This window comes from Eretmochelys imbricata, unplaced genomic scaffold (genome assembly GCF_965152235.1).
Source record: "Eretmochelys imbricata isolate rEreImb1 unplaced genomic scaffold, rEreImb1.hap1 Scaffold_33, whole genome shotgun sequence".
Taxonomy (NCBI): domain Eukaryota; kingdom Metazoa; phylum Chordata; order Testudines; family Cheloniidae; genus Eretmochelys; species Eretmochelys imbricata.
Genome location: NW_027554345.1, coordinates 150,260 through 175,879, shown reverse-complemented (window position 1 = coordinate 175,879; position 25,620 = coordinate 150,260). Strand labels below are relative to the sequence as shown.

General features: G+C 45.2%; 1 protein-coding gene and 1 pseudogene across 1 annotated transcript; one reads left to right on the top strand and one right to left on the bottom strand.

The window, feature by feature from the left end:
- Window positions 1-9,192: 9,192 nt before the first annotated feature.
- Window positions 9,193-10,123, bottom strand: LOC144258660 (olfactory receptor 14A16-like; annotated as a pseudogene).
- A 14,537-nt stretch (window positions 10,124-24,660) lies between these two features.
- Window positions 24,661-25,620, top strand: LOC144258664 (olfactory receptor 14A16-like). The gene has a single exon (XM_077806856.1). The coding sequence runs from the start codon at window positions 24,661-24,663 to the stop codon at window positions 25,618-25,620; it is 960 nt and encodes a 319-aa protein (XP_077662982.1).

Below are 25,620 nucleotides of genomic sequence, written 5' to 3'. Positions count from 1 at the left end.
GGGTTCTAGCAAGAAAAGTAATTTTTAAAAAGTAGCAATAATAGCTTGTGAAATATGACATGAAAGAGATACCTTTGTGGGGAGGGGGTTACTTTGTTAGTCTCTAAGTTGCCACAAGTACTCCTCTTCTTTTAATAAAAACAAATTTATTTGAGCATAAGCTCACCGAGAAGGCCCCAGCTGGAGGACTAGGTTCAGTTTTGGCAATCACACAATAAGAAATATATGGACAAATTGGAGATAATCTAGAAGTGCGCAACAAAACGATAAAAGGTTTAGAAAATCCGACCTATGAAGCAAGGTGGAAAGAACTGGGCATATTTAGTCTAGAGAAGAAAAAACGGAGGGGGAACCTGATGAGCCTTCAAACATGTAAGAGGTTGTTACAAAGAGGACAGGGATCACTTGTTCTTTATGTCCACTGAGGGTCTCACAAGAAGCAATCAGCTTTATCTGCAGCAAGGGAGATTTAGTTTAGACAGTAGAAAAACTTTCTAACTCTAAGGATAGGGAAGCCCCAGAACAGGTTACAAGGCAGGTTGTGGAATCCCCATTATCTGACTTTTTTAAAAGCAGCTTAGACAAACACCTGTCAGAGATGGTCTACATGATCAGCACAGGAGGCTGGACTAGGTGACCTCTCAAGATCCTTTCCAGCCCTTCAGTTCTATGATTCATTATTCTACCTCCTTGTCACACACCTATCTGCATTTTTTACTGATACCTGAGTTAGTGATGAATTTGTATGTGAATTTTGAGTTAAGCAGTAGAATAGTAGTTGTTTGTTTGTTATTCTATGTCTTTGTTTAGGGAGTTTTAACAGAATGACTAGCCATGCAAATATGAGATACAATACAATATTCATTTTAATACTTGCCTATTTCTTCTTCATATCCGCATCACATTGCATTTTTTGCCGTCATATTGAACTGTAAACTCATGTGTTTTAGGGTTTCTTTTATCTTCTGTAACTTAGAAATCACTCTGATGGCAAATGAATGAAGTTAGATAAATAGGTAGATAGATAGATGAAGGAGAGACAGAGACACTGCCAGATAGACAGGCAGAAATAAAGCTAGATTGTGGAGGGAAGGCTAGATAGCGACAGATGGGCAGACAGAGAGTTAGCTAGCTAGATACCTCATTGAAGATTTCCTATTTTAAGGTTTGTTCCTCCTACTGAATATGTGGCTTTTGTGCAGTGAATGACTGGGGAGGGACAAATTCTCATAAATCCTCACAAATTCTTGCCATCTAGCTCTGGCTAGGGCTGACTGAGTAACCCCAGGGTGTTCTACATACGACTAAAACTGTCTGTTCAGGGTGTGTCTCACAGAAACACTGGATCTCTGTTACACATTATTCATGACAATATACATCATCCTTTACCTTCTGTGAATCTTGTGAGAAAGGTTGTGCTTCCTCAAAAACAGGTATAATAAAAGCTGGAGTCTCTGAAGTGACCTTTTAATGTAGCCTTTCAGAGATCAGGATCCAGGATCCAGAGTCTATCACCATCTTCTTCACGGACCACAGTAAAGAGACCTAAGAGTTCTACAGAGGATCCCCTGTTCTATTCTCCTGCTTGTCACAGCTGGCTTTTATCTGATCCCAAAAAGGGAACGCCTTCTCCGATTCGTTATATGAGTGAAACAACTCCCTGGAAACTTATGCTAACGGGAATTTACAACTGCTGCAAAGGCAGAGTTATTGCTCCATTTTATTTTGAGAACTTACAAACAAGGTTAATGTGCGAACTCCTAACCTCAGAGAGAAAGTTGTGAAAATAGGACAACTTCTAGCTTCAAAGGAATAGTTATGGAGATAGGAAAATGTCTAACATCAAAGGAGGTGTTTCTCTTTACCAGTTCTAAGGAAAATAGGAATTGCCCTTCTGCGGGAGGCCAGTCGTTCACCTTGTCCACTCTCCTGTCTCTGAATTAGCTAGTACCAACTGCTTTAGAAGAGGGTTCATAGATTCAACCATCTTAGGAGAGCAGGGACATTGAATCACCTTCCCTGTACATAGCAGGATGTTACATTTCACCCAGTTACCCCTGTATTTAGCCCAATAACATGTGTTTGGTTAAAGCAACTTTCAGAAAAGCATCTGTTCTTGATCTGAAGATATCAAGAGATGGAGAATTCACCACTTCTCTTGGTAGCTTGTTCCAATGGTTAATCAACTTCTCTAGAAGTGTGACTCCCTGGCTGGCGTGCCTCCTCATGGCTGGGCATGGCATAGTTTTAGTTGGGGATTGGTCCTGCGTTGAGCAGGGGGTTGGACTAGATGACCTCCTGAGGTCCCTTCCAACCCTGATAGTCTATGATTCTATGATTCATAGCAAGGTCATCTTCTTCTTCGGCACTCCTTGCTGACTGTCACTCTGGCTGTGCTGTGATCTACTTCTCGTAACTCAGCCCTCCAGCCAAGTCACATGGATTCCCATCCAATCTGAGGTAAACCAAGTCTAGCTCCTCAGTAGCCCAGTGGCTTCATGCCAGGTCTTCAGGCTGACTTCAGGCTTTATTGACCTTCCAGCTCATCTCTTGGGGTCTTTGTGCCACCATCGTCGGGGGGGCTGGGAGGGGAACACAGGCTTACTATCTACTCTGGGTACCCTGAAGTAAGCAGTTCAGCTCTGTCTATTCACACCCTTTGCCTCCTCCTGGGCTACTTTTTAACTCAGCTTGTCATAGAATCATAGAATATTAGGGTTGGAAGATATCTCAGGAGGTCATCTAGTCCAACCCCCTTCTCAAAGCAGGACCAACACCAACTAAATCATCCCAGCCAGGGCTTTGTCAAGCTGGCCCTAAAAGCCTCTAAGAATGGAGATTCCACCACGTACTGAGCTAACCCATTCCAGTGCTTCACCACCCTCCTAGTGAAATAGTGTTTCCTAATATCCAACCTAGACCTCCCCCACTGCAACTTGAGACCACGGCTTCTTGTTGTGCCATCTGCCACCACTGAGAACAGCCTAGCTCCATCCTCTTTGGAACCCCCCTTCAGGTAGTTGAAGGCTGCTATCAAATCCCCCCTCACTCTTCTCTTCTGCAGACTAAATAACTCCATTTCCCTCAGCCTCTCCTTGTAAGTCATGTGCCTCAGCCCCCTAATCATTTCTGTTGAGCTCTGCTGGACTCTCTCCAATTTGTCCACATCCCTTCTGTAGTGGGAGGACCAAAACTGGACAGAATACTCAAGGTGTGGCCTCACCAGTGCAGAAAAGAGGGGAATAATCACTTCCCTCAATCGGCTGGCAATACTTCTACTAATACAGCCCAATATGCCATTGGCCTTCCGGGCAACAAGGGCACACTGCTGACTTATAGCCAGTTTCTTGTCCACTGCAGTCCCCAGGTCTTTTCCTGCAGGGAAACCCAAGAGGGCTCACCTGGGATTTGAACCCGGGACCTCTTGCACCCAGAGCGAGTGAGACTCATACCCCTTCACCAACGAGCCTGGCCCTTAGCCTTTCTCACAGCTCCTTCTCAGGCTCACTCCTCCACAGATCCCAGAGGGAAAGAGGATTCATTATGATGAACCAAGCAAACGTACAGGTCCAAGGTGGGGTCTATCTGCCCCAAAGAGGATCTGGCACCTAGCAGGCTCAGGACAGCGTCTGGCCCCAGACCAGCCTGCCTCCACGCAATCTATAGGTTTTCTCTGACCCCAGCCAGGCCTTCCTTCAAGGTGCTAGCAGAAGAAGTTCCTTCTCCTGCTCAGCCCCTACTGTATTGGGCTTTTCCTTTTTCAACTGCTCCCTCCAGGCTTTGACCCCCTCTCATAGGTGTAGCAGGGTAGAGCACCTGGGCCCTCATTAGCTTCTTTCCAGCCAGTGTGGGATCATTGTACCCCTTCAAACCCTCACTGTTAGACATTTGTGCCCTATTTCTAATTTGCAGTTGTCTGGCTTCAGCTTCCAGCCATTGGTTCTTATCCTGCTAATTTGAAAGTGCCCTTTAGTATCAGGTACTTTCTCCCCATGAAGGAACATATACTTTTTAATCAAGTCACCTCTCAGTTTTCTTTTTGATAAGACTGAGAGGTGGAACACCATGACCCCATGAAAAGTCCCCACGTATCCTCATCAGTTAGTGGTTGGCTTAATATGGGATAAGTGATCTGGTAAATCTGAAGCAATAAATAATTTATCACTACAAGCAGTAACGTCCTGGAGTCGTAACCCTGCTTTCCTTGTTTACCCAAATTTAAGGGAACTGGGCACTATAGTTTGGTATGCAATGTTGCACCCAAAATCTTACTCACATAATGGGCTGAGCAGAGAAGCTGAGGATCTCTGAATCAGATTCCCCTTTCTTCTCTCGAGTGACCTTGATAATAACTTGCACATCACCCCCATCAGTGGGATAAATATGTTAAAATATAATGATTAGAGCTGGTCAAAAATTATCCTATTGAACAATTTTCCACTGGAACATACTCTTTTGACAGAATAGGAACTTTTCATGGGAGTGTGTTGAATCCATTGAAAATTTTAGTGGACAACAGGCAGGCTCCTGGTTGACTTCAGCTTGACTGCTGCCTGATTCCTCGGCTGCTCAGATACCTATGCTGTCTGGCTTCCCAGGTGTCCAGCAGGAAATGTAAATTTTGATTAAATCACATTTTTCAAGGGAAAAAATCTCTCATGTGAAAAATCGCAAACAGCCCTTGAAAGAAGTTAAGGGAAAAACTAAAGGCAGATTTCCTCTAGCAACTTCAACTCTGCTCCGCTGGGAATGCCAGTCTTCTGTCTCCACCATGGATCAAACTAGCCCTTCCCTGCACACAACTCTACTACATCAATATCCACAAATTATGTGGATAGAATAGGAAAGGGTAATTTGGTAAAGGGACGTATAAATAGTGTGGCCACCTCTGGAGTGCCACCTCATGACTTGGGATGACTCTGCAGTGCCTGGCCTCCATTTCCTTCTTTGGAGCTCCTCAATAACTCCACAAAGGCTCATGTGTCCATTCTTGGGGTCTGGCTTATAAACATATGTCAGGCTTCCTTCCCCACTCTGAACTCTGGGGTACAGGTGTGGGGACCTGCATGAAAGACCCCCAAAGCTTATTTTTACCAGATGAGGTTAAAACTTGCCCAAGGCACAGATTTCCTTCTTGCCTTGGGATCGCTGCCACCACCAAGTGATTTAACAAACAATTAGGGAAAGGACCACTTCGAGTCCTATTCCCCAAAAATATTCCCCCAAGCCTATACAATCCCTTTCCTGGGAAGAATAATATCCTAACCAATTGGTTACAAAATGATCAAAGACCCAAACCCCTGGGTCTTGGAACAATGGAAAAATCAGTCAGGTTCTTAAAAAGAAGGATTTTATTTCAAGAGAAAAAGGTAAAAGAATCACCTCTGTAAACTTAAGCTGGTAGTTAACCTTACAGAGTAGCAGAAAATTGAAAGAGCACAGAGGAACCCCCTCTGGCCTTAGTTTCAAAAAGTTACAACAAAACAGGGATAAACCTCCCTCTAGCAAAGGGAAAATTCACAAGTTGAGAAAACAAAGGTAAACTAATACACCTTGCCTGGTGTTAGGGGCTTATTACTTCACCTGCTTACTTCCATGGTCCTTCTCACGTGAACAGAGAGCAACAATACCCAAAGTCCAAAGGTGCAAACAATTTGATGTTTATTGGGGTGAACTTCCAGCAAGCATGATTCCAGTTTCCTTCCTTAGTGTCCCCCCCTTCCCAGCTCTGACACCAAAGAGCCTTACACCTGTGTCCCTGTTCCCATTGCTGCCCTTAGCAAAACATGAATGCGTTACCTAGGGAGGTGGTAGAATCTCCTTCCTTTGAAGTTTTTAAGGTCAGGCTTGAGAAAACCCTGGCTGGGATGATTTAATTGGGGATTGGTCCTGCTTTGAGCAGGGGGTTGGACTACATGACCTCCTGAGGTCCCTTCCAACCCTGATATTCTATGATTCTATGATTCTATGATTCCGATTTCCCCGCCCCCATTCCCTGTTCCCATTCCCCCCTCACTTCCTGATTGACTGCAGACTATATAAAAAGAAAAGGAGTACTTGTGGCACCTTAGAGACTAACCAATTTATTTGAGCATAAGCTTTCGTGAGATACAGCTCACTTCATCAGCTTATGCTCAAATAAATTGGTTAGTCTCTAAGGTGCCACAAGTACTCCTTTTCTTTTTGCAAATACAGACTAACACGGCTGTTACTCTGAAACCTGCAGACTATATAGTAAGTTCTGCTTAGCTATACCTTAGTTTAATTTCTGTAAAATGATTCGTTAACTAATCCTAACATATTGTAACATGATTTAAACAATTATATCCCACCACCTGAATTAGTTTACACCCAGCAAAATTAATTCTACATCAGACAGAAACAATCACAGAATGAGACAGAGATTATACAGACAGACAATCGGGAAATGGGGTCTACAGTGATAGAACAACACAGAAGTGAGGATTTCACATCCCAGCTATTGATAAGTGAGTTCTTGCCAGACAGGATGCTATCAAACTAAGTTTCCTTTTACATCTTCTCGGCACTTCCCTTTCTCTGGAGGTGATAGGAATACAATCCTGTCCTGATAATGCCTAGCAGCCCAATAGCATCTTATTTCAATGTGACTAGCTTGTAATGGAAGGATGTGACTGTTCGCTTCCCAGTTTATGGCTGCCTCTGCTGCTTAGCCAAAGGCCTTAGCCTAAGAACAGGGCCTCACGCTGCCACAGTAAGAGAAGGGCCTTACACCAGCAGAAGTGATTTTGATTCTTTCTTTTATACCTCTAGAACTAGCTAAGTGATAAGAATACACCTACATTCTTAGAGTATAGGCCTTTACAGAGAGGCCTGAATATCTCTTTCCTAACATACCCCTATGGTTATGACAACATAAAATTCAAAGTAAGCACAAAAGAGTCTTCCAGACCGGTCTCAAGCTGGACCAAGCCCCCCCCTCCCTTGGGCTCTCTGTCTATCTTCAAGTTTCCAAGTTGGGAACAGCTTTTCATCCCTTCCCAGGATCTGCTTCTGCTTCTCTCTCCCCTCAGTCAAAGGTCTGTGTAGGTGCCTCCTCAGCTCTGCAGCCTCTGCCACAGCTTCCTCCCCTATTTCCTGTTCTTCTCCGTCTCTTTAGAAAGTCCAGCTGCTCTCCCTCAGGCCCCATTGAGAGGCTATTCATAAGGCACAGATGGTTGGATCCATTCCCTCCTAAAGCCCCGGCTCACCCAGTAACAGAGTGTGTGAAGAAAGGGAGGTTGAGAAGGTGGAGTTCAGGTTATGGTGCATGGTCTGAAGTTTATAGGAGCTGATGAAGTCAGTGAGCTGCCTCCTTGGTTTTTGTAAATCAGCATAGCTCCATTGACTTCAACTATGTTGCTTTGCATCAGCTGAGGACATGGCTTAATAGCGGATTTTTCCTGGTGTGTTTGCCATGGTGCGAAGCAAGCTGAGGTCTCTGTACACCAAGTTCCAGACCTTCTTTAACACTGTTTAATGTTGGACAGTGACTGGATTATGTTAACACCTTTAGCCCATTTATTCGATCTAAGAGAATACAGGAGAGTGTGGCTGTAGTTTTAGTTTAGGTTTGAAATGATGACGACACCCGTCCAAGGCTCGAGAGCCCCTAACATGTCATAACTAATACAATAAAATCCCAGCGCCATCAAAAGAATCCTTTCAACAGGAACTCAGCCACCCAGAGAGCTACAGCAAATCCTTTCCACCCCTTGATCATCATGGAAAGCAAACCTTCAGCTCACTCAGAAAACAACATCAAAGTGATGGCACGTTGGCTAGACAGAATATCAATGCCTCCCATGTAACAAACATTTCCCTCCCCTCCCCAAAATAGAAAAAAGAACTAAAACCAAATTGACAAACTGATCAAATACAAGAAAAGCCAGATAAACAAGGTGTTACAAGCTGGCCCTTTATCCAGCCGTACAGTCACCCTGTCTCTTGCAAGAGGGCCCAATCAATGGGAGCCATGTACTTCAAAGATAAGTGCATCTGGGTAGAGTCTCTTCATTGTTTCTAGCTCTGGGGTTGTAGGAAACACTCTCCAGCTCAAACCCCTTTTCTGACACCCTTCCTTTGGCCATGGGAGGCCATTGTCCAGCTGCCTTAGAACTCGGCCAGAGCTTCACCTCGGCTGTGCTCACTCTGGGCTTCTAGCTGAACCCCTTTAAGAAGAATGTGGCAGAGAGGCAAGGAACACAGCTTTAGCAAAGGGTTTAGCAAGAGGAATATTGTATGCAATAAGCCCCCAACAGATACAGATTTGTTATGAGACACCCCCTTCTCCTGGTCTGTTCTCACTGTTTCTGTGAGTCCAAGGTTCACCAGCGTTTCAAGCTGTGCAGAGTCCTTCCTGCCATCTTGCTCCTGAAAGTCTTTTCTACACATGGCCATGGTTGGCCCTAAGAATGGAATTGCACTGTTAAATAGGCCCCAGTCTCTGGGCCATGGGTTCAAACTGTGAAGCTCCATCTCCGACATTCATGCCTGTGGGCCCCCTGTATAGAAAAATAATTTTTCTCTGGGGGTGGCCAAGTTGTTGAGACATTATAAAAATCGATAGCCCCAGACTCTAGTCTTGATGGGTTCTGAATGATGGTCCTTCAATGACATGTCAAACACCTTTCCCAGGCAGTTCAGCTGTCTGGACTACAACACAATAGGCTGCCATTGAGCCAGGCCAGACTTCTGCAGTCACCATGCCAATATTTCCACCAATATTGCACACAAAGTTCACAAAGTGACACCATCATACCCCACTCTGTCACACAAGCAAACAATTAACCAAAAGCCATGGCACCCCCAGCAGAGTTTATACCCCCCAAAAGGAAAAGACCTCATGAAGTACACTGGGGACTTGATTATGGCTATTCATTTTAGGGGGAAGGTGCTCAGATAGTGTGATGGTGGGCAGCAGTACAGAAAATATAAGAAAGAAAGAAAGAAAGAAAGAAAGAAAGAAAGGTTCTGTTCTTATTTTTACTGGTGTAAACATACAGGAAGTCCATTGACTTGAGTCTGCATTTTTACCCGTGTAAATATCCCTTTCTGCATAAACAGATTTCAAATTATGTTATCAAGGAGACAATAATGCCGTCAGTTGATTATATTTATAAAGAAAAACACAACAAGAAATTGTGATCAAAGATGAAAGATGGACACTATATTTTAGGTGAATAACCTCCACCCTATCAGTTTCTTCAATGAAGCTTTGATCTCCTTGTTCCTCATGCTGTAGATGATGGGATTCATCACTGGAGTCACCAAAGAAGAGAGGACAGCAGCTATGAGATCCAGACCTGATGTTGAGCTGGAGGTGGGTTTCAGGTAGGCAAAGTCTACAGTGAAAAAGAACAAGGAGACCACAATGAGGTGAGGGAGGGAGGTGGAGAAGGCTTTACGTCAGCCCTGCTCAGAGGGGATTCTCAGCATTGTGGTGAAGATCTGAACATAGAACACAATTATGAAAACAAAGCAGCTGGAGGCTAAGCAGACACTAAAGACAAGAGCTCCAGTTTCAGTGAGGTAAGAGTCAGAACAGGTGAGCTTGAGTAGCTGGGGGATTTCACAAAAAAACCTGATCCACCATGTTGCCGCCACAGAAGGATATTGCAAACATGTTCACAGTGTGCAGTCCAGTGCAGACAAGAACAATCATCCAGGCACCGGCTGCCATTTGGACACAAGGTTTCCCACTCATCACTCTCTCATAGTGCAAAGGTTGGCAGATGGCAATGTATCGGTCAGATGCCATGATGGTGAGTATGGAGAACTCTGTTACAGCAAAGAACATACAGAAAAAGACTTGGGCGATACATCCAGAACAGGAAATTGACCTGGTATTCATAAGGGAATTGGCCACGGATTTGGGGATAGTGACAGAGATGGAGCCGACGTCTAGCATGGACAAATTCATCAGGAAGAAGTATATGGGGGTGTGAAGATGGTGGTCAAAGGCAACAACTGTGATGATGAGAAGATTCCCCATCGAGGCTGCCAGATAAATCACTAGAAACACCAAAAAGTGCAAAATCTGCAGCTGCTGAACATCAGAGAATCCCAGGATAAGGAACTTGGTCACAGTTGTTCAGTTGGACATTTCCTTCTTCATACATTGTGTCCTGCCTGTAGATGGAAGGAGAAGGCCAATGGTCCACACCCCGTCAGTCAGAGCACTAATGAAATGCATTATCACATCAATGAATATTTGATTATCTCCTTTAAAGTTAAGGGAGCTGGGTCAGTTTATACCATTTGAGGATCTGGCCCATGAGGTAGGTTGATAAAAATCAGGACGAAGGCTGGAACAAAGTGTAACCCAAAGCCAACTATTCTAGCCAATATAGTAGCAATTGTGACAAAGAGCAGGCTGTAAATTTGGGCATGAAATTTCATTACTAAGATGGCTAACACTGATGGTAACATTAAAATATTGATTCCCACTTTCCAGAGAAATTCAACATTGGCTCACCCAGTCTCCTACGTGGCAGCTCGTCTGTAATGATTCAATCCCAACACCACTTAAATGGCCAGCTACCTATTTCCACAATGATTTGTGACAAGACAAGTGTAAAAGTATAATTAGGTGGGCCAGAAAAGAATATGAAAAGCAACGAACAAAACACAGAAAAACTAAGAGCAATTTTTCTTAAGTACTTCAGAAGCAGGAAGCTTGCCAAACAACAAGTGGTATCACTGGATGGTCAAAATGCTAAAAGAGTACTCAGGGAAGGCAAGGCTGTTGAAAAGAAACTAAATGAATTCTTTGCATCAGTCTTCATTGCAGAGGATGTGAGGGAGATTTCCACACAGGAGCCATTTTTTTAGGTGACAAAGCTGAGGAACTGTCCCAGATTGAGGCATCAATAGGGGAGGTTTGGGAACAAATTGATCAATTAAACAGTAATAAATGGTATTCACTCAAGAGTTCTGAAAGAACCCAAATAGGAAATTGCAGAAAAACTAACTGTGATATGTGACCCATCACTTAAATCAGCCTCTGGACAAATGACTGCAGGGTAGCTAAAGTAATGCTGATTTTTTTAAAAAGGCTCTAGAGGCAATCCTGACAATTACAGGCTGGTGAGCTGTAGCCAGACAGACAGCCCCCCCCGCCCCCCAGACCAGCATTGCTGGAAACACAGGAGGAAGCCGGAACAGGGCACTTAACATATATTCCAGCACAGCCTTTGAAGCTGTGAAAGCACAGGTGTGCTGCTACAATGTGCCTCTGGGAACAGATACGACGATTAAGCTCACAGCAGGCAGAGGCCCTGTGACAGACATGGCTCTTAGCCCCTACTAAATAGCGTGATGCACACACACCAACATCCTAGGTGGGAAAATATTTACCCTGATAAAAGAAATGTCCAGTAGTCGAAACTTATTGTTTCTCTTCTTTGCAAGTGTAAACTACTCTTGCGAAAGCTGGCGTCACCCAGACAGACCAGCCTCAATTTGGCATAAGAAAGGAGAAAGAGAATAAAGGAGTACAGAGGTATAAGTAGGGGACCTACAGCACCATGATTTTTGAGTGCTTTTCACTATCTATCTGCTGGTCAGATAAGTGACAGCCTCCCAAGGCTTGTGCAGCTAAGAGGGTCCCTAAGCCTTGTCCCTTATTCGTCTTTCCGCGGAATTGAGTGACCGATCCTGGCTTGGCACCGCTGGAATCGAGAGATGCAAGGAGGGTAAGAAGCACCCACACCTGATCTCCTATCTTTAGTGTACACATATTTTGAAATAGAGCTCTATACTTTGTTTTCTTTCTTTGGGATTGTGGCTTCAGTTTTGTAACTTGTTTGTGTGTGTAACATCTCTACATTTAAATAAGTAGGCACTAGCAATTTTGTAACCACATGATTAGAATCTAGCTTAATAAATTTTGGTAACCATTTGTGCATAAGCCTGACTTGTTTTCTCTGGTTTACTGTAAAGCAGCCAACACAATTAAAGAACCTCAGCCGTTTTGGCTCTAAAGCCTGGCCATTAGGTGAGAGTACTAAGAGCCTAGCGTTGAGTTGTGCCGCCTCCACGGGGCAAACTCTTGGGGCACCTGTCAGTCAATCCTGGCTGCCCGCTGCGAAGGAGCTCTGAGCTCTAGCAGTTAAAGTCACGGGTGTGGAGAGGCTCTTAGTGCTGCCATTGGGGCACCTGTCAGTCAGTATTGACTGCCCGCTGCGAAGGAGCTCTGAGCTCTAGCAGTTAAAGTCACGGGTGGTTAGGACCTTGGGGCATCCGTCAGCCTAGCCCGGGCTGCCCGCCACGAAGGGACAGTGCGTCCTAGCGGTTAAAGTCACGGATGGTATAAACGGGCATAGCTGGCACCTCACCAAACATCCTTGGCCGTCGGCTAACAGGAGCCTAACCTCAGTACCATGCAGATTGATTGAAGCTCTTTTAAAGAAGAGACTCTTCAGACACATAGATAAACAAGATAGGTTGAGGAAGAGTCAGTATGGCTTTTGTAAAAGGAAGTCGTGCCTCACCAATCTATCAGAATGCTTTCAGGGAGTCAACAAGCATGTGGACAAGGGTGATACAGGGAACTTGGACTTTCAGAAAGCTTTTGACAAAGACCCACACCAACTGCTCTTAAGCAAAGTAAGAAGTCATGGGAAAAGAGGGAATGTTCTCTCATGGATTAGTATCTTGTTAAAAGACAGGGAACAAAGGGTAGGAATAAATAGTCAGTTTTCACAATGGAGAGAGGTAAATAGCTGCATTCTCTGGGGATCTATACTGAGACCTGTGCTGTTCAACATGTTCATAAATGATCTTGGAGCGACCAGTGAAGTGGCACAATTTGCAGACAATCCAAAATGACTCAGGACTGTTAAGTCCAAAGCTGACAGTGAAGAGTCAAAAAGGGATCTCACAAAACTGGGTGAATGGGCAACAAAATGGCAGATGGAATTCAATATTGATAAATGCATAGTAATGCACATTGGAAAACATAATTCCAACGATACATACAAAATGATGGGGTCTAAGTTAGCTATTACTACTCAAGAAAGAGATCTTGGTGTCATCATGGATAGTTCTCTGAAAACATCTGTTGAATGTGCAGTAGCAGTGAAAAAAGCGATCAGGATGTTAGGAACCTTTAGTAAAGGGATAGATAATAAAACAGAAAATATCACAATGCCACTATATAAATCCATGGCATGTGCAAACACCTTGAAAACTGTGTGCTGTTCTGGTTGCCCCACAAAAAAAGAGACACATTAGAACTGGAAAAGGGATAGAGATTAGGGGGCATGGAACAGCTTCCATTTGAGGAGAGAGAAAAAGACTGATATTGTTCAGATTAGAAAAGAGAGGACTAAGGCGGGATATGATAAACATCCATAAAATCATGAATGCTGTGGAGAGAGTGAACAGGGAAGTGTTATTTACCCCTTCACAGAACAGAAGGACCAGGGGTCACTCAATGAAATTAATAGGCAACAGATTCAAAACAAACAAAAGGAAGTACTTCTTCTCACAACGCACAGTCAACTTGTTGAACTCGCCAGGGGATTTTGTGAAGGCCAAAAGTACAATTGGCTAAAATACAGAATTAGATAAGTCCATGGAGGATAGGTCCACCAATGGCTATTATCCAAGATGGTCAGGGACACAACCCCATGCTTTGGATGTTCCTAAAGCTCTGACTGCCAGAAGCTGGGACTGGACAACGGTGGATGGATCATTCGATAATTGTCCTGTTCTGTTCATTCCTTCTGAGGCAGGGTTCTGGCTATTTGGCATTATTTTGTAAGCAGAGTCAGAATGAGCTCTCCCCTGACATCTGGTGGTGAGCTGTGGAAAAGGACTTCAGGGCTGTTCTCATTTGCATGGGCACCCCCATCCTGCCTAGCATGACGGGACTGCTTGCTCAAATGGCCACTTTGGCTGCTGTGGGATCCCGAGTCTCTTTGTTATTGGGGCAGGAGTAATAAAGGGTTGTTATCCTAGTTATGTGAATCAAGGACAGTAGTACTGTACTTGGCACCTTATGACTGAGGGACTCACCCTCAACTAAGTAGCATTCACTAGGTGAGGGACATGGGTTCCAAAGCCCAATGAGTTAAGAGAAAGAAGTGACACTAATATTGTTTGCCTGTTGCCCTAAACACCAATTTGCTACTTTGTCTCACCACTGTGTAATAACAGAGTTAATGTAGACTCAATTAGGAGTCTTGTTAAATGTTGTAGAGCTGAAATCAGTGATGCTAAGGTTTCAGCATTAGACCTACTTTGGGCTAGTGGTTGTGGTGTGTCGTAAATATAAAGGGAAGGGTAAACACCTTTAAAATCCCTCCTGGCCAGAGGAAAAACCCTTTCACCTGTAAAGGGTTAAGAAGCTAGGATAACCTTGCTGGCACCTGAACAAAATGACCAATGAGGAGACAAGCTACTTTCAAAGCTGGAGGGGTTGCAGAGGAGCAAAGGTTCTCTCTCTTTGTGTGATGCTTTTGCCAGGAACAGAAAAGGAATAGAATCTTAGAACTTAGTAAGGAATCTAGCTAGATATGCGTTAGATTCTGTTTTGTTTAAATGGCTGAGAAAATAAGCTGTGCTGAATGGAATGTATATTCCTGTTTTTGTGTCTTTTTGGAACTTAAGGTTTTGCCTAGAGGGATTCTCTATGTTTTGAATCTGATTACCCTGTAAGGTATTTACCATCCTGATTTTACAGAGGTGATTCTTTTACTTTTTCTTCTATTAAAATTCTTTTTTAAGAACCTGATTGCTTTTTCCATTGTTCTTAAGATCCAAGGGTTTGGGTCTGCGTTCACCTATGCAAATTGGTGAGGATTTTTATCAAGCCTTCCCCAGGAAAGGGGGTGTAGGGTTTGGGGAGGATTTTGGAGGGAAAGACGTTTCCAAGCGGGCTCTTTCCCGATTATATATTTGTTAGACGCTTGGTGGTGGCAGCAAAAAAGTCCAAGGGCAAAAGGTAAAATAGTTTGTACCTTGGGGAAGATTTCACCTAAGCTGGTAAAAGTAAGCTGAGGAGATCTGTACCCTAGAGTTCAGAGTGGGGAAGGAACCTTGACATGGTGACAGAGCAGTGGGATTAACTTGAAATTATTTCGAGATCAATTTGAGATTTTTTGAACCAGAAGCACAGATTTTAAAAGGAAATATTTTTTTTCCTTTGGGCTGCTGAAAAGCAGGTTTTTGGCTGAAAGCAGTTAGAGTTTTTTTTTTTCCTCTGTTTTGGAGCCAGAGCAGAGGCAAAAGGGAATTGTCTTTTGTGAGCTGGAGTTTTCTCTACCTAAAAGCAGGGTAGTTAACCTCCTGCAGGGAAATTCACAAGTCTTCACAGACCTGAAGAAGTTTTTTTTTTTACCTAAGAGCAATTAGAGGGGTTTTCTGCCTATTTGCCTGGAGACAAAGATGTTAGGGTTTTTTTTTAAGGATTTTTCTGTAGGCTGACAATCACTATCAGAGAACATGGGTATCTGGACAGCACAGCAAAATTTTACAAGCCAAGTTTTTTTGTTTATTTTATTTCTAACTCTCTGGTGTAAAGTTAGTTAAAAACAGAGAGGCAAACATGACAGAGCCCAAAACAGAAACAGCCAAAGAGGCTGCCCACAGGAGAGCTATGGAGACAAAGGAAAAAGAATGGAAGCATGCTGAGGAGGAAAGGGAGGCTGCCCACAGGAGAGCTATCGTGGCAAGGGACAAAGAGCTGGAGGAGAAGGAAAAAGAGAGGAAGCATGCACTGGAGATGGAGAAGGCAAAGGCTCAGCAGAATAAACCAACAAACCCTAGCAATCCTTCTCCAGATACCACTTCCCATCCCAGAAAGTTCCCCACCTACAAGGCAGGCGATGATACCGAGGCCTTCTTAGAAAACTTCACAAGAGCCTGCCTTGGGTACAGCATCTCTACAGGCCAGTACATGGTAGAGCTGAGGCCGCAGCTCAGTGGACCCTTAGCTGAGGTGGCAGCTGAAATACCTAAGGAACACATGAACAAGTATGAACCCGAGCATTCCCGTCGGTGGTTCAGAGCCCTAAGGTGGAAACCAGACGTGTCATTTACCTGACATGCCTACCACATTGTGAAACATTGGGATGCCTGGATATCGGGAGCAAGTGTTGAATCTCCAGAAGATTTGCCCTTCCTAATGCAAATGGAGCAGTTCTTAGAGGGTGTTCCTGAGGAAATAAAAAGATACATCCTAGATGGGAAGCCCATAACTGTAATCGAGGTGGGGGAGATTGGAGCCAAATGGGTGGAGGTGGCAGAAAAGAAAAAAACTGGTTGTAGTTGGAGCGGATACCAGAAGGGACAACCCCAGACCACACCCTATTACTGGGGGCCGCCCAAGGCCCCACCTGCCTCCCAAAGAAACCTCCAGACACCTCATTGTCCCACCACCCCGTTCTCCAGCAACCCGCCTCGCCCCAGTGATCCATCAGCTGGACGATATTTTAAATGTAATGAGTTGGGGCATGTAAAGGCCAACTGCCCCAAGAACCCCAACAGATTACAGTTCATTGCACCGGAATCACACCAGAGGTCCTCAGGCCCAGATACCTCCCAGATAAACTTGGAGCGGAGGGAAACTGTGACTGTGGGCGGGAAGAAGATCACTACATGGAGGGACACTGGAGCACAAGTGTCGGCTATCCATGCTTCCTTAGTGGACCCCAATTTAATTGACCCAGAGATCCAAGTGACAATTCAACCCTTCAAGTCCAACTCTTTCAATTTGCCTACAGCCAAGTTGCCTGTCCAGTACAAGGGCTGATCAGGAACATGGACTTTTGCAGTCTATGATGATTATCCCATCCCCATGCTGTTGGGGGAAGTCTTGGCCAATCCTGTTAAGCGAGCCAAGAGGGTGGGAATGGTCACCCGCCGCCAGGCTAAACAAGCCGTGAGGCCTAGCTCTGTTCCGGAAACTTCTACAACGACCCGGTCAGAGGTGATGAACTCGGACCCCAGGCCAATGTCTCCAATAGCAGTAGTGGATCCAGTGCCAGAGACCCAGACAGAGCCAGTCCCAGAACCGGAACCAGCGGAACAACCAGCACCAGACCCATTGCCAGCACTGAATCCAGTACTTGCAACCCCAACACCAGAGGGACCCAGCAAACCTGAACTGGCAGCAGCCGATAACCCTACACCAGAGGCTCAGCCAGAGCCTGAACCCCAACATAGTGCACCAGCTGAGAGCGGTTCACAGTCAACGGAAACAGCCCCATCCCCTACATCGCTTCCAGAGGGATCAAGCCTAGGTGCACAATCTAATGAGAAACTATTGTCTCCAGCATCAAGGGAACAGTTCCAGATTGAACAGGAAGCAGATGGAAGCCTCCAGAGAGCTTGGACAGCAGCATGGAGCAACCCACCGCCTCTCAGCTCTTCTAATCAATCCAGGTTTGTTGTAGAAAGAGGACTTTTATACAAGGAAACTCTTTCTGGTGGACACCAGGAAGATTGGCATCCTTAGAGACAGTTGGTAGTTCCAACTAAGTACTGGGTCAAGCTCTTGAGCTTAGCCCATGATCATCCTAGTGGCCATGCTGGGGTGAACAGGACCAGAGACCGTTTGGGGAGGTCATTCCACTGGGAGGGGATGGGCAAAGATGCTTCTACCTATGTCTGGTCTTGTGAGGTATGCCAAAGAGTGGGAAAACCCCAAGACCAGGCCAAAGCCCCTTTCCAGCCACTCCCCATCATTGAAGTTTCATTTCAGCGAGCAGCTGTGGATATTCTGGTCCTTTTCCAAAAAAGACACCCAGAGGAAAGCAGTACATACTGATGTTCATGGATTTTGCCACCCGAAGCCAGAAGCAGTAGCTCTAAGCAACACCAGGGCTAAATGTGTGTGCAAGGCACTAGCAGACATTTTTGCCAGGGGAGGTTAGCCCTCCATCATCCTCACAGATGGAGGAATGAATTTCCTGGCAGGAACTATGGAAAGCCTTTGGGAAGCTCATGGGGTGAATCACTTGGTTGCCACCCCTTACCATCATCAAAAAATGGCCTGGTGGAGAAATGTAATGGAACTTTGGGGGCCATGATACATAAATTCGTAAATGAGCACTCCAATGATTGGGACCTAGTGTTGAAGCAGTTGCTCTTTGCCTACAGAGCTGTACCACATCCCGGTTTAAGGTTTCCCCATTTGAACTTGTATATGGCCGCGAGGTTAAGGGGCCATTACAGTTGGTGAAGCAGCAATGGGAGGGATTTACACCTTCTCCAGGAACTAACATTCTGGACTTTGTAACCAACCTACAAAACACCCTCCAAACATCTCTAGCCTTTGCTAAAGAAAACCTACAGGATGCTCAAAAAGAGCAAAAAGCTTGGTATGATACACATGCAGGAGAGCGTTCCTTCAAAGTAGGGGGCCAGGTCCTGGTCTTAAAGGCACTCCAGGCCCATAAAATGGAATTGTCATGGGAAGGGCCATTCACGGTCCAGGATCACTTGGGAGCTGTTAATTATCTCATAGCATTCCCCACCTCCAATCGAAAGCCTAAGGTGTACCATATTAATTCTCTAAAGCCCTTTTATTCCAGAGAATTAAAGGTTTGTCAGTTTACAGCCCAGGGAGGAGATGACGCTGAGTGGCCTGAAGGTGTCTACTACAAAGGGAAAAGTGATGGTGGCGTGGAAGAGATGAACCTCTCCATGACCCTTGGGCGTATGCAGCGACAGCAGATCAAGGAGCTGTGCACTAGCTATGCACCGACGTTCTCAGCCACCCCAGGACTGACTGAATGGGCATACCACTCCATTGACACAGGTAATGCTCACCCAATTAAAGTCCAACCTTACCGGGTGTCTCCTCAAGCTAAAACTGGTATAGAACGGGAGATCCAGGATACGCTACAGATGGGTGTAATCCGCCCCTCTGGAAGTGCATGGGCATCTCCAGTGGTTCTAGATCCCAAACCAGATGGGGAGATATGTTTTTGCTTGGACTACCGTAAGCTAAATGCTGTAACTCGCCCAGATAACTGTCCAATGCCATGCACAGATGAACTATTAGAGAAACTGGGACGGGCCCAGTTCATCTCTACCTTAGACTTAACCAAGGGGTACTGGCAGGTACCGCCAGATGAATCCGCCAAGGAAAGGTCAGCCTTCACCACTCATGTCGGGCTGTTTGAATTTAAGGTACTCCCTTTCGGGCTGCGGAATACACCCGCCACCTTCCAAAGACTTGTAGATGGTCTCCTAGAGGGATTAGGAGAATATGCAGTCGCCTACCCTGACAATGTGGCCATATTTTCGGATTTCTGGGCAGAACACCTGGAACATCTACAAAAAGTCTTTGAGCTCATAAGGGAGGCAGGACTAATTGCTAAGGCCAAGAAGTGTCAAATAGGCCTAAACAGAGTGACTTACCTTGGACATCAGGTGGGTCAAGGAACTATCAACCCCCTACAGGCCAAAGTGGATGCTATCCAAAAGTGGCTTGTCCCAAAGTCAAAGAAACAGGTTCAATTCTTCTTAGGCTTGGCCGGTTATTACAGGCGATTTGTACCGCAATACAGCCGAATCGAACCCCCACTGACAGACCTAACCAAAAAGAAACAGCCAAATGCTGTTCAGTGGACCGAAAAGTGTCAGAAGGCCTTTAACCAGCTTAAAGCGACACTCATGTCTGACCCTGTACTAAGGACCCCAGACTTTGACAAACCGATCCTAGTAACCACAGATGCGTCTGAGTGTGGTGTGGGAGCAGTTTATTGCAGGAAGAACTGGATCAAGAATTCCACCCTGTCATGTTTCTCAGCAAGAAGCTGTCTGAGAGGGAAAGCAACTGGTCAGTCAGTATACAAGAACGTTACGCCATTGTCTACGCTCTGGAAAAGCTACGCCCATATGTTTGGGGACGGCGTTTCCACCTGCAAACCGACCATGCTGCGCTACGGTGGCTTCATACCGCCACGGGAAATAACAAAAAACTTCTTTGGTGGAGTTTAGCTCTCCAAGATTTTGATTTCGACATCCAACACATCTCAGGAGCTTCTAACAAAGTGGCTGATGCACTCTCCCATGAAAGTTTCCCAGAATCAACTGGTTAAAATCGTCCTTGAGATGCGGAAAATATTCTTAGTCTTTATATACTCGTTAGTATATTTAGAGGTGCATGCGTCTTATTAACTCTGTTTTCTCCTAGAGTTCCAGGAAGAAATCACAGCGAGCATTTCACCCTATCTGTGATTTGGGGGGCGTGTCATAAATATAAAGGGAAGGGTAAACACCTTTAAAATCCCTCCTGGCCAGAGGAAAAACCCTTTCACCTGTAAAGGGTTAAGAAGCTAGGATAACCTCGCTGGCACCTGACCAAAATGACCAATGAGGAGACAAGATACTTTCAAAGCTGGAGGGGGAGAGAAACAAAGATTCTCTCTGTCTGTGTGATGCTTTTGCCGGGAACAGAAAAGGAATGGAGTCTTAGAACTTAGTAAGGAATCTAGCTAGATATGCGTTAGATTCTGTTTTGTTTAAATGGATGATCAATAAGCTGTGCTGAATGGAACAAAAAACCCCAAGCCCTTTAAATTGCTGCCAGAGCCCTGCTGCTGGAGTCCCCGGGTAGCGGAGGTGGCTGGGAACCCCGGGGGTCGGGTGGCGATTTAAAGGGCACGGGGCGCCTCTGTGGTAGCAGCGGCTGGGAGCACCGGGCCCTTTAAATCAATGCCCGAGCTCCCGGCCACCACCGCTATCCCGGGGATTCCAGCAGCAGGGCTAGGGTGGTGATTTAAAGGGCCTGGGGCTCCTGCCCCTGCGGGGAGCCCCGGGCCCTTTAAATCACCCCCAAGCCCGGGGGCTCCCAGGTGCCTCCGTATCTGGTAGCTCTGGCCGTGATTTAAAGGGCCCAGGACTTCCAGATGCTGCTGCCACAGCCGGAGCCCTGGGCCCTTTAAATCTCGATTTAAAGTTCTTAGGGATTTCAAGGCCCCACCTCTTCCGGTTCAGGCCCCACCCCCCCTGCTCAGGACTCCGGCGTACCGGTAAGTCCTGTAAGTTAGTTTCACCCCTGCTGGCTGTACTAGTTATCATTACATGCTGGGATTCTCAAGGGCCTCTAAGGGAGTTAGGAGCCCAAGATATACATGCCTTACTGCTGTGGAGGAAAAATCTAGTAGGCCTAAATTTATAGGCCTAAAACTTTGGTCAAGCTAACTGTGTGTATGAAGCATAAGAAAAGGGTGAGGAAAATTCCATTAAGAGGCAAATAGCAACAGGTCAGCTTAAAAATGTAACCACAACCACTAGAAGTTAGAAAAGACCGTTAACCGCAAAGGAAGCACCTGTCAATAACAGGTAAAGCTTGTTTTGCTATATTCCAAATCAGGTAAAGCTACCGTTGAAGCTTGCACTGTAGGCCAAATAAGGAAAAATGCTGTTGAAGGAAGTGTGCTTAACAGATTGTGGTTTTCAGCTTTATCAGCTCCTGTATTTTCCATTTGCGGCAGAGGAGCTCCGGCTGACTCTCCCGGTATGAGCATGCTTAAATAAATGGACCTCAGACTTTGTTCTGATCCAAACACACCGCGCGGTTAATTTTTCCATGACACTGCTCCTTTGCCAATCCCAGGAACGATTTTCTGAAATTCAGGAGAAGCCCAGGCCTTGGAAGTTAATGAGAGAGACAGGGCCAGAATTACAAAGGGGTTTAGGTCCCTAAAGAAGGAGATAGCTGCCTATGGGATTTACAATAGCATCTAAGCAGGTTACGCTCCTCACTCCCACTGAATGACCATGGGACTTAGCCACTGAGCTCATTTCGGAGCACTGATAAATCCCCATAGGTGCCTGTCTCCATCTTTGTGATCCTGGCCCACAGATAACACAGAAGCTGGGCTGGAATCAGGGAATGCTGGGGGACATCATAGGCCCCATACTATGTGAGGGTCGGACTGGAGGGACAGAATGGCTCTTTTGCCTTCATCAGCTCGTGTCATAAATAAAAAGGGAAGGGTAAACCCCTTTAAAATCCCTCCTAGCCAGAAGAAAAATCCTCTCACCTGTAAAGGGTAAAGAAGCTAAAGGTAACCTCGCTGGCACCTGACCAAAATGACCAATGAGGAGACAAGATACTTTCAAAAGCTGAGAGGAGGGAGAAAAACAAAGGGTCGGTGTCTGTCTGTGTGATGCTTTTGCCGGGGACAGAACAGGAATGGAGTCTTAGAACTTAGTAAGTAATCTAGCTAGGTATGTGTTAGATTATGATTTCTTTAAATGGCTGAGAAAACAGATGTGCTGAATAGAATGAATATTTCTGTCTGTGTGTCTTTTTTGTAACTTAAAGATTTGCCTAGAGGGATTCTCTATGTTTTGAATCTAATTATCCTGTAAGGTATTTGCCATCCTGATTTTACAGAGGTGATTCTTTTTTACTTCTATTAAAAGTCTTCTTGTAAGGAAACTGAATGCTTTTTCATTGTTCTAAGATCCAAGGGTTTGGGTCTGTGGTCACCTATGCAAATTGGTGAGGATTTTTACCAAACCTTCCCCAGGAAGTGGGGTGCAAGGGTTGGGAGGATTTTGGGAGGAAAGACGTTTCCAAACTACGTTTTTTCAGGAACCCAAATAAAGTTTGGTGGTGGCAGTGGAAGTCCAAGGGCAAAAGGTAAAATAGTTTGTACCTTGGGGAAGTTTTAACCTAAGCTGGTAAAAGTAAGCTTAGGAGGTTTTCAGGCAGGTCCCCACATTTGTACCCTAGAGTTCAGAGTGGGGAAGGAACCCTGACAGCTAAGCATCTCTGCACTTGCCTCTGGGCCTCTGCTGCTGAGCTGTGCAGGGCTCCAGGGAGTGAGTCCCACCCGCCCTTAGGAAATAGACATGAATAAATTACCTTCCTGCAGCATCAGTCCTTTAATGCCAGTGACGCTCAATGCCAGCTACACACAGCTCCTCTGCGAGAGCAACAGGAATGAGTGTAGTTCTGGCAGTGCAGTCTCAAAATGAAGGGGGAAAGAATCCTCAGATGCATGTGCTTTTTGCTTCTAGGTTCTGGTACATAGATAGATATTGACCAAAGAATCGTAGTGCTGGATGACTGATTGGATCATGCATTGGGGAAAAAATCCACAAAGATCAGCACAGTAAGTTTGCTTTTTCAATTAACTAGGTTTGGGGATGAACATAGAGGGAAAATTAAGAGGATAAATATGAATTACAATCTGAACTCGTTAAGACTTTTACTCTCAAATTAATCAGATGCCTACTGCTGATTGGAATTTTTCCACCTTTCAGGAAAATTTTGACTTTTCACTGAAAACCCCAAATACATTCCACCCCCCTCAGTTTTTGGCAAATGAAAACTTTCTGCTGAAAAGTGGATTTTTTTAGTCGAAAAAACAAAAATGTTTGTGTTTTGAGTTTTCAGTTTCTTTAGTGAACAATCCAAAAATGTTTGGAGAAAAGCAGATAGATTCTGAGATTTGTTGTTGTTTAACTGAAAACCCAGTCTTGATTAAAAAGAACACAGCTGAAAATTTCCAACCAGCCTTAAACTTCAAATAAATTGGAGAACATTAATATTGCCTGATAAACCCTTAATTTCAAACCATTTATTCTATTGCATCTGTGTGATTACTCTTTCAAAGGGATAGCTGAGAGGAGGTAACAACTGAATAACTGGTAAAGCTGACAGCTCACAGACTCTGCTTTATACAGACTAGCCCCTTTCAACCCTGGGTTAGAGCTGAGCCAAGCAGACAACCCCTGTCTATCCTGACCCGTTCAAGGACAGATGGGAGCTCACTGCGAATAGAAATCAGAGCTCCTGTCTTAGCTTCACACTGCTGCTGGCTGAGTATACTCGGTGTCAATGGGTGTGCAGAACTTACACATAACGAGACATGGGGCTATGTTTCCAAAGGTATTTCGGCACCTAGTGGGACTTTCAGAAGCACCTAGGAGCTTATAACTCGTTGATTTCAAGGGGTGTTGAGGGCCCTGATGCTTTTGAGAATCCCACTAGGTGCATCAATACCTTTAAAAATCTGCCCCATAGCCCCTCTCTGAAGGCCCTTACAGTCCTAGTAGACATGGCAGAAAGAGGGGAAATGACTGGCCCAAGGTCACACAGCAGGTCGCTGGCAGAGACAAGAGTAGAGCCCAAGTGTCCTGGCAACCCCTGCACCGCACAGCACAGAGTAAACAATACAACATAGTGATGATGGAGGGATGCTGCTAGTCCATTGTAACACACAGGCCAAAGTGCAGCTGGGAGTTGGTGCCATAAATCAATTTGGAAGCAGGCAGCCGGCCGTCTAGGCACAGAGCTTGGGGTAGAAAAATCAGAGCTGAGCTGCTACTATTGATGCTGGGTGAGTGTACGTGGGAATCAGGCTGCGTTTAACAAGCCACATCTTGGGCCAAATCGTCAGATGGGGTAAAGTAACGAAGCTCCATTGACTTTAAAGGATCTGACCCAATATACAATAGTGTGATAACATGACTGACTGATTGTCAGAGGTGAGGAGCACTGCCAACACCTACTCATTGTAAGTGATGAGTTCTGTGCACCTTTGGCATTCATATAATGAGATATTAGAGAAAGCGGAATCAGGGCAATTCCCTCTGTTGCTCTCATCCTGACCATGGTCCTTCTCATTCCCCCTGCAGCCATCACACAGTGTACTGAGGAAGAAAATGTCCAACCAAACCACCATGACCGAATTCCTTCTCCTGGGGTTCTCTGATGTTCCAGAACTGCAGATTTTACACTTTGTGGTGTTTCTAGTGCTTTACCTGTTATGCCTACTGTGGAACCTTCTCATCATCACAGCCATAGCCCTTGACCGCCACCTTCACACCCCCATGTACTTCTTCCTGATGAATCTGTCCATCCTAGACCTTGGCTCCATCTCTGTCACCATCCCCAAATCCATGGCCAACTCCCTCATGAACACAAGATCGATTTCTTATTCTGGATGTGTTGCCCAAGTCTTTCTCGTCGTCTTCTTCGCTTCAGCAGATTTTGCCATACTGACCATCATGGCGTACGACCGATACACTGCCATCTGCCAACCACTGCACTATGAGACAGTGATGAACAGAAGAGCTTGTGTCCAAATGGCAGCCAGTGCCTGGATCAGTGTTCTTCTCTACTCTGCAGTGCACACTGGAAACACCTTTGCAATATCCTTCTGTGGAGGCAACATGGTGGAGCAATTCTTCTGTGAAGTCCCCCAGCTACTCAAGCTCGCTTGCTCTAATTCAGACCTCAGTGAAGTTGGGTTTCTCATCTTTAGTATGTGCTTAGCCTCAAGCTGCTTTATTTTCATAATTGTGTCGTATGTTCAGATCTTCACCACAGTGCTGAGAATCCCTTCTGAGCAGGGTAGGCATAAAGCCTTCTCCACCTGCCTCCCTCACCTCATTGTGGTCTCCTTGTTTATTTGCACGGCGACCTTTGCCTACTTGAAACCCACCTCCAGCTCTACCTCACGTCTGCATCTCGTGGTGGCTGTTCTCTATTCTGTGTTGCCACCAATGATGAATCCGATCATCTACGGCATGAGGAACAAGGAGCTCAAAGGTGCCTTGAGTAAACTGATAGTTTGGAGGTTATTCTCTAAGAATAAAATGTCCTTATTTCTCCTTCAGTAA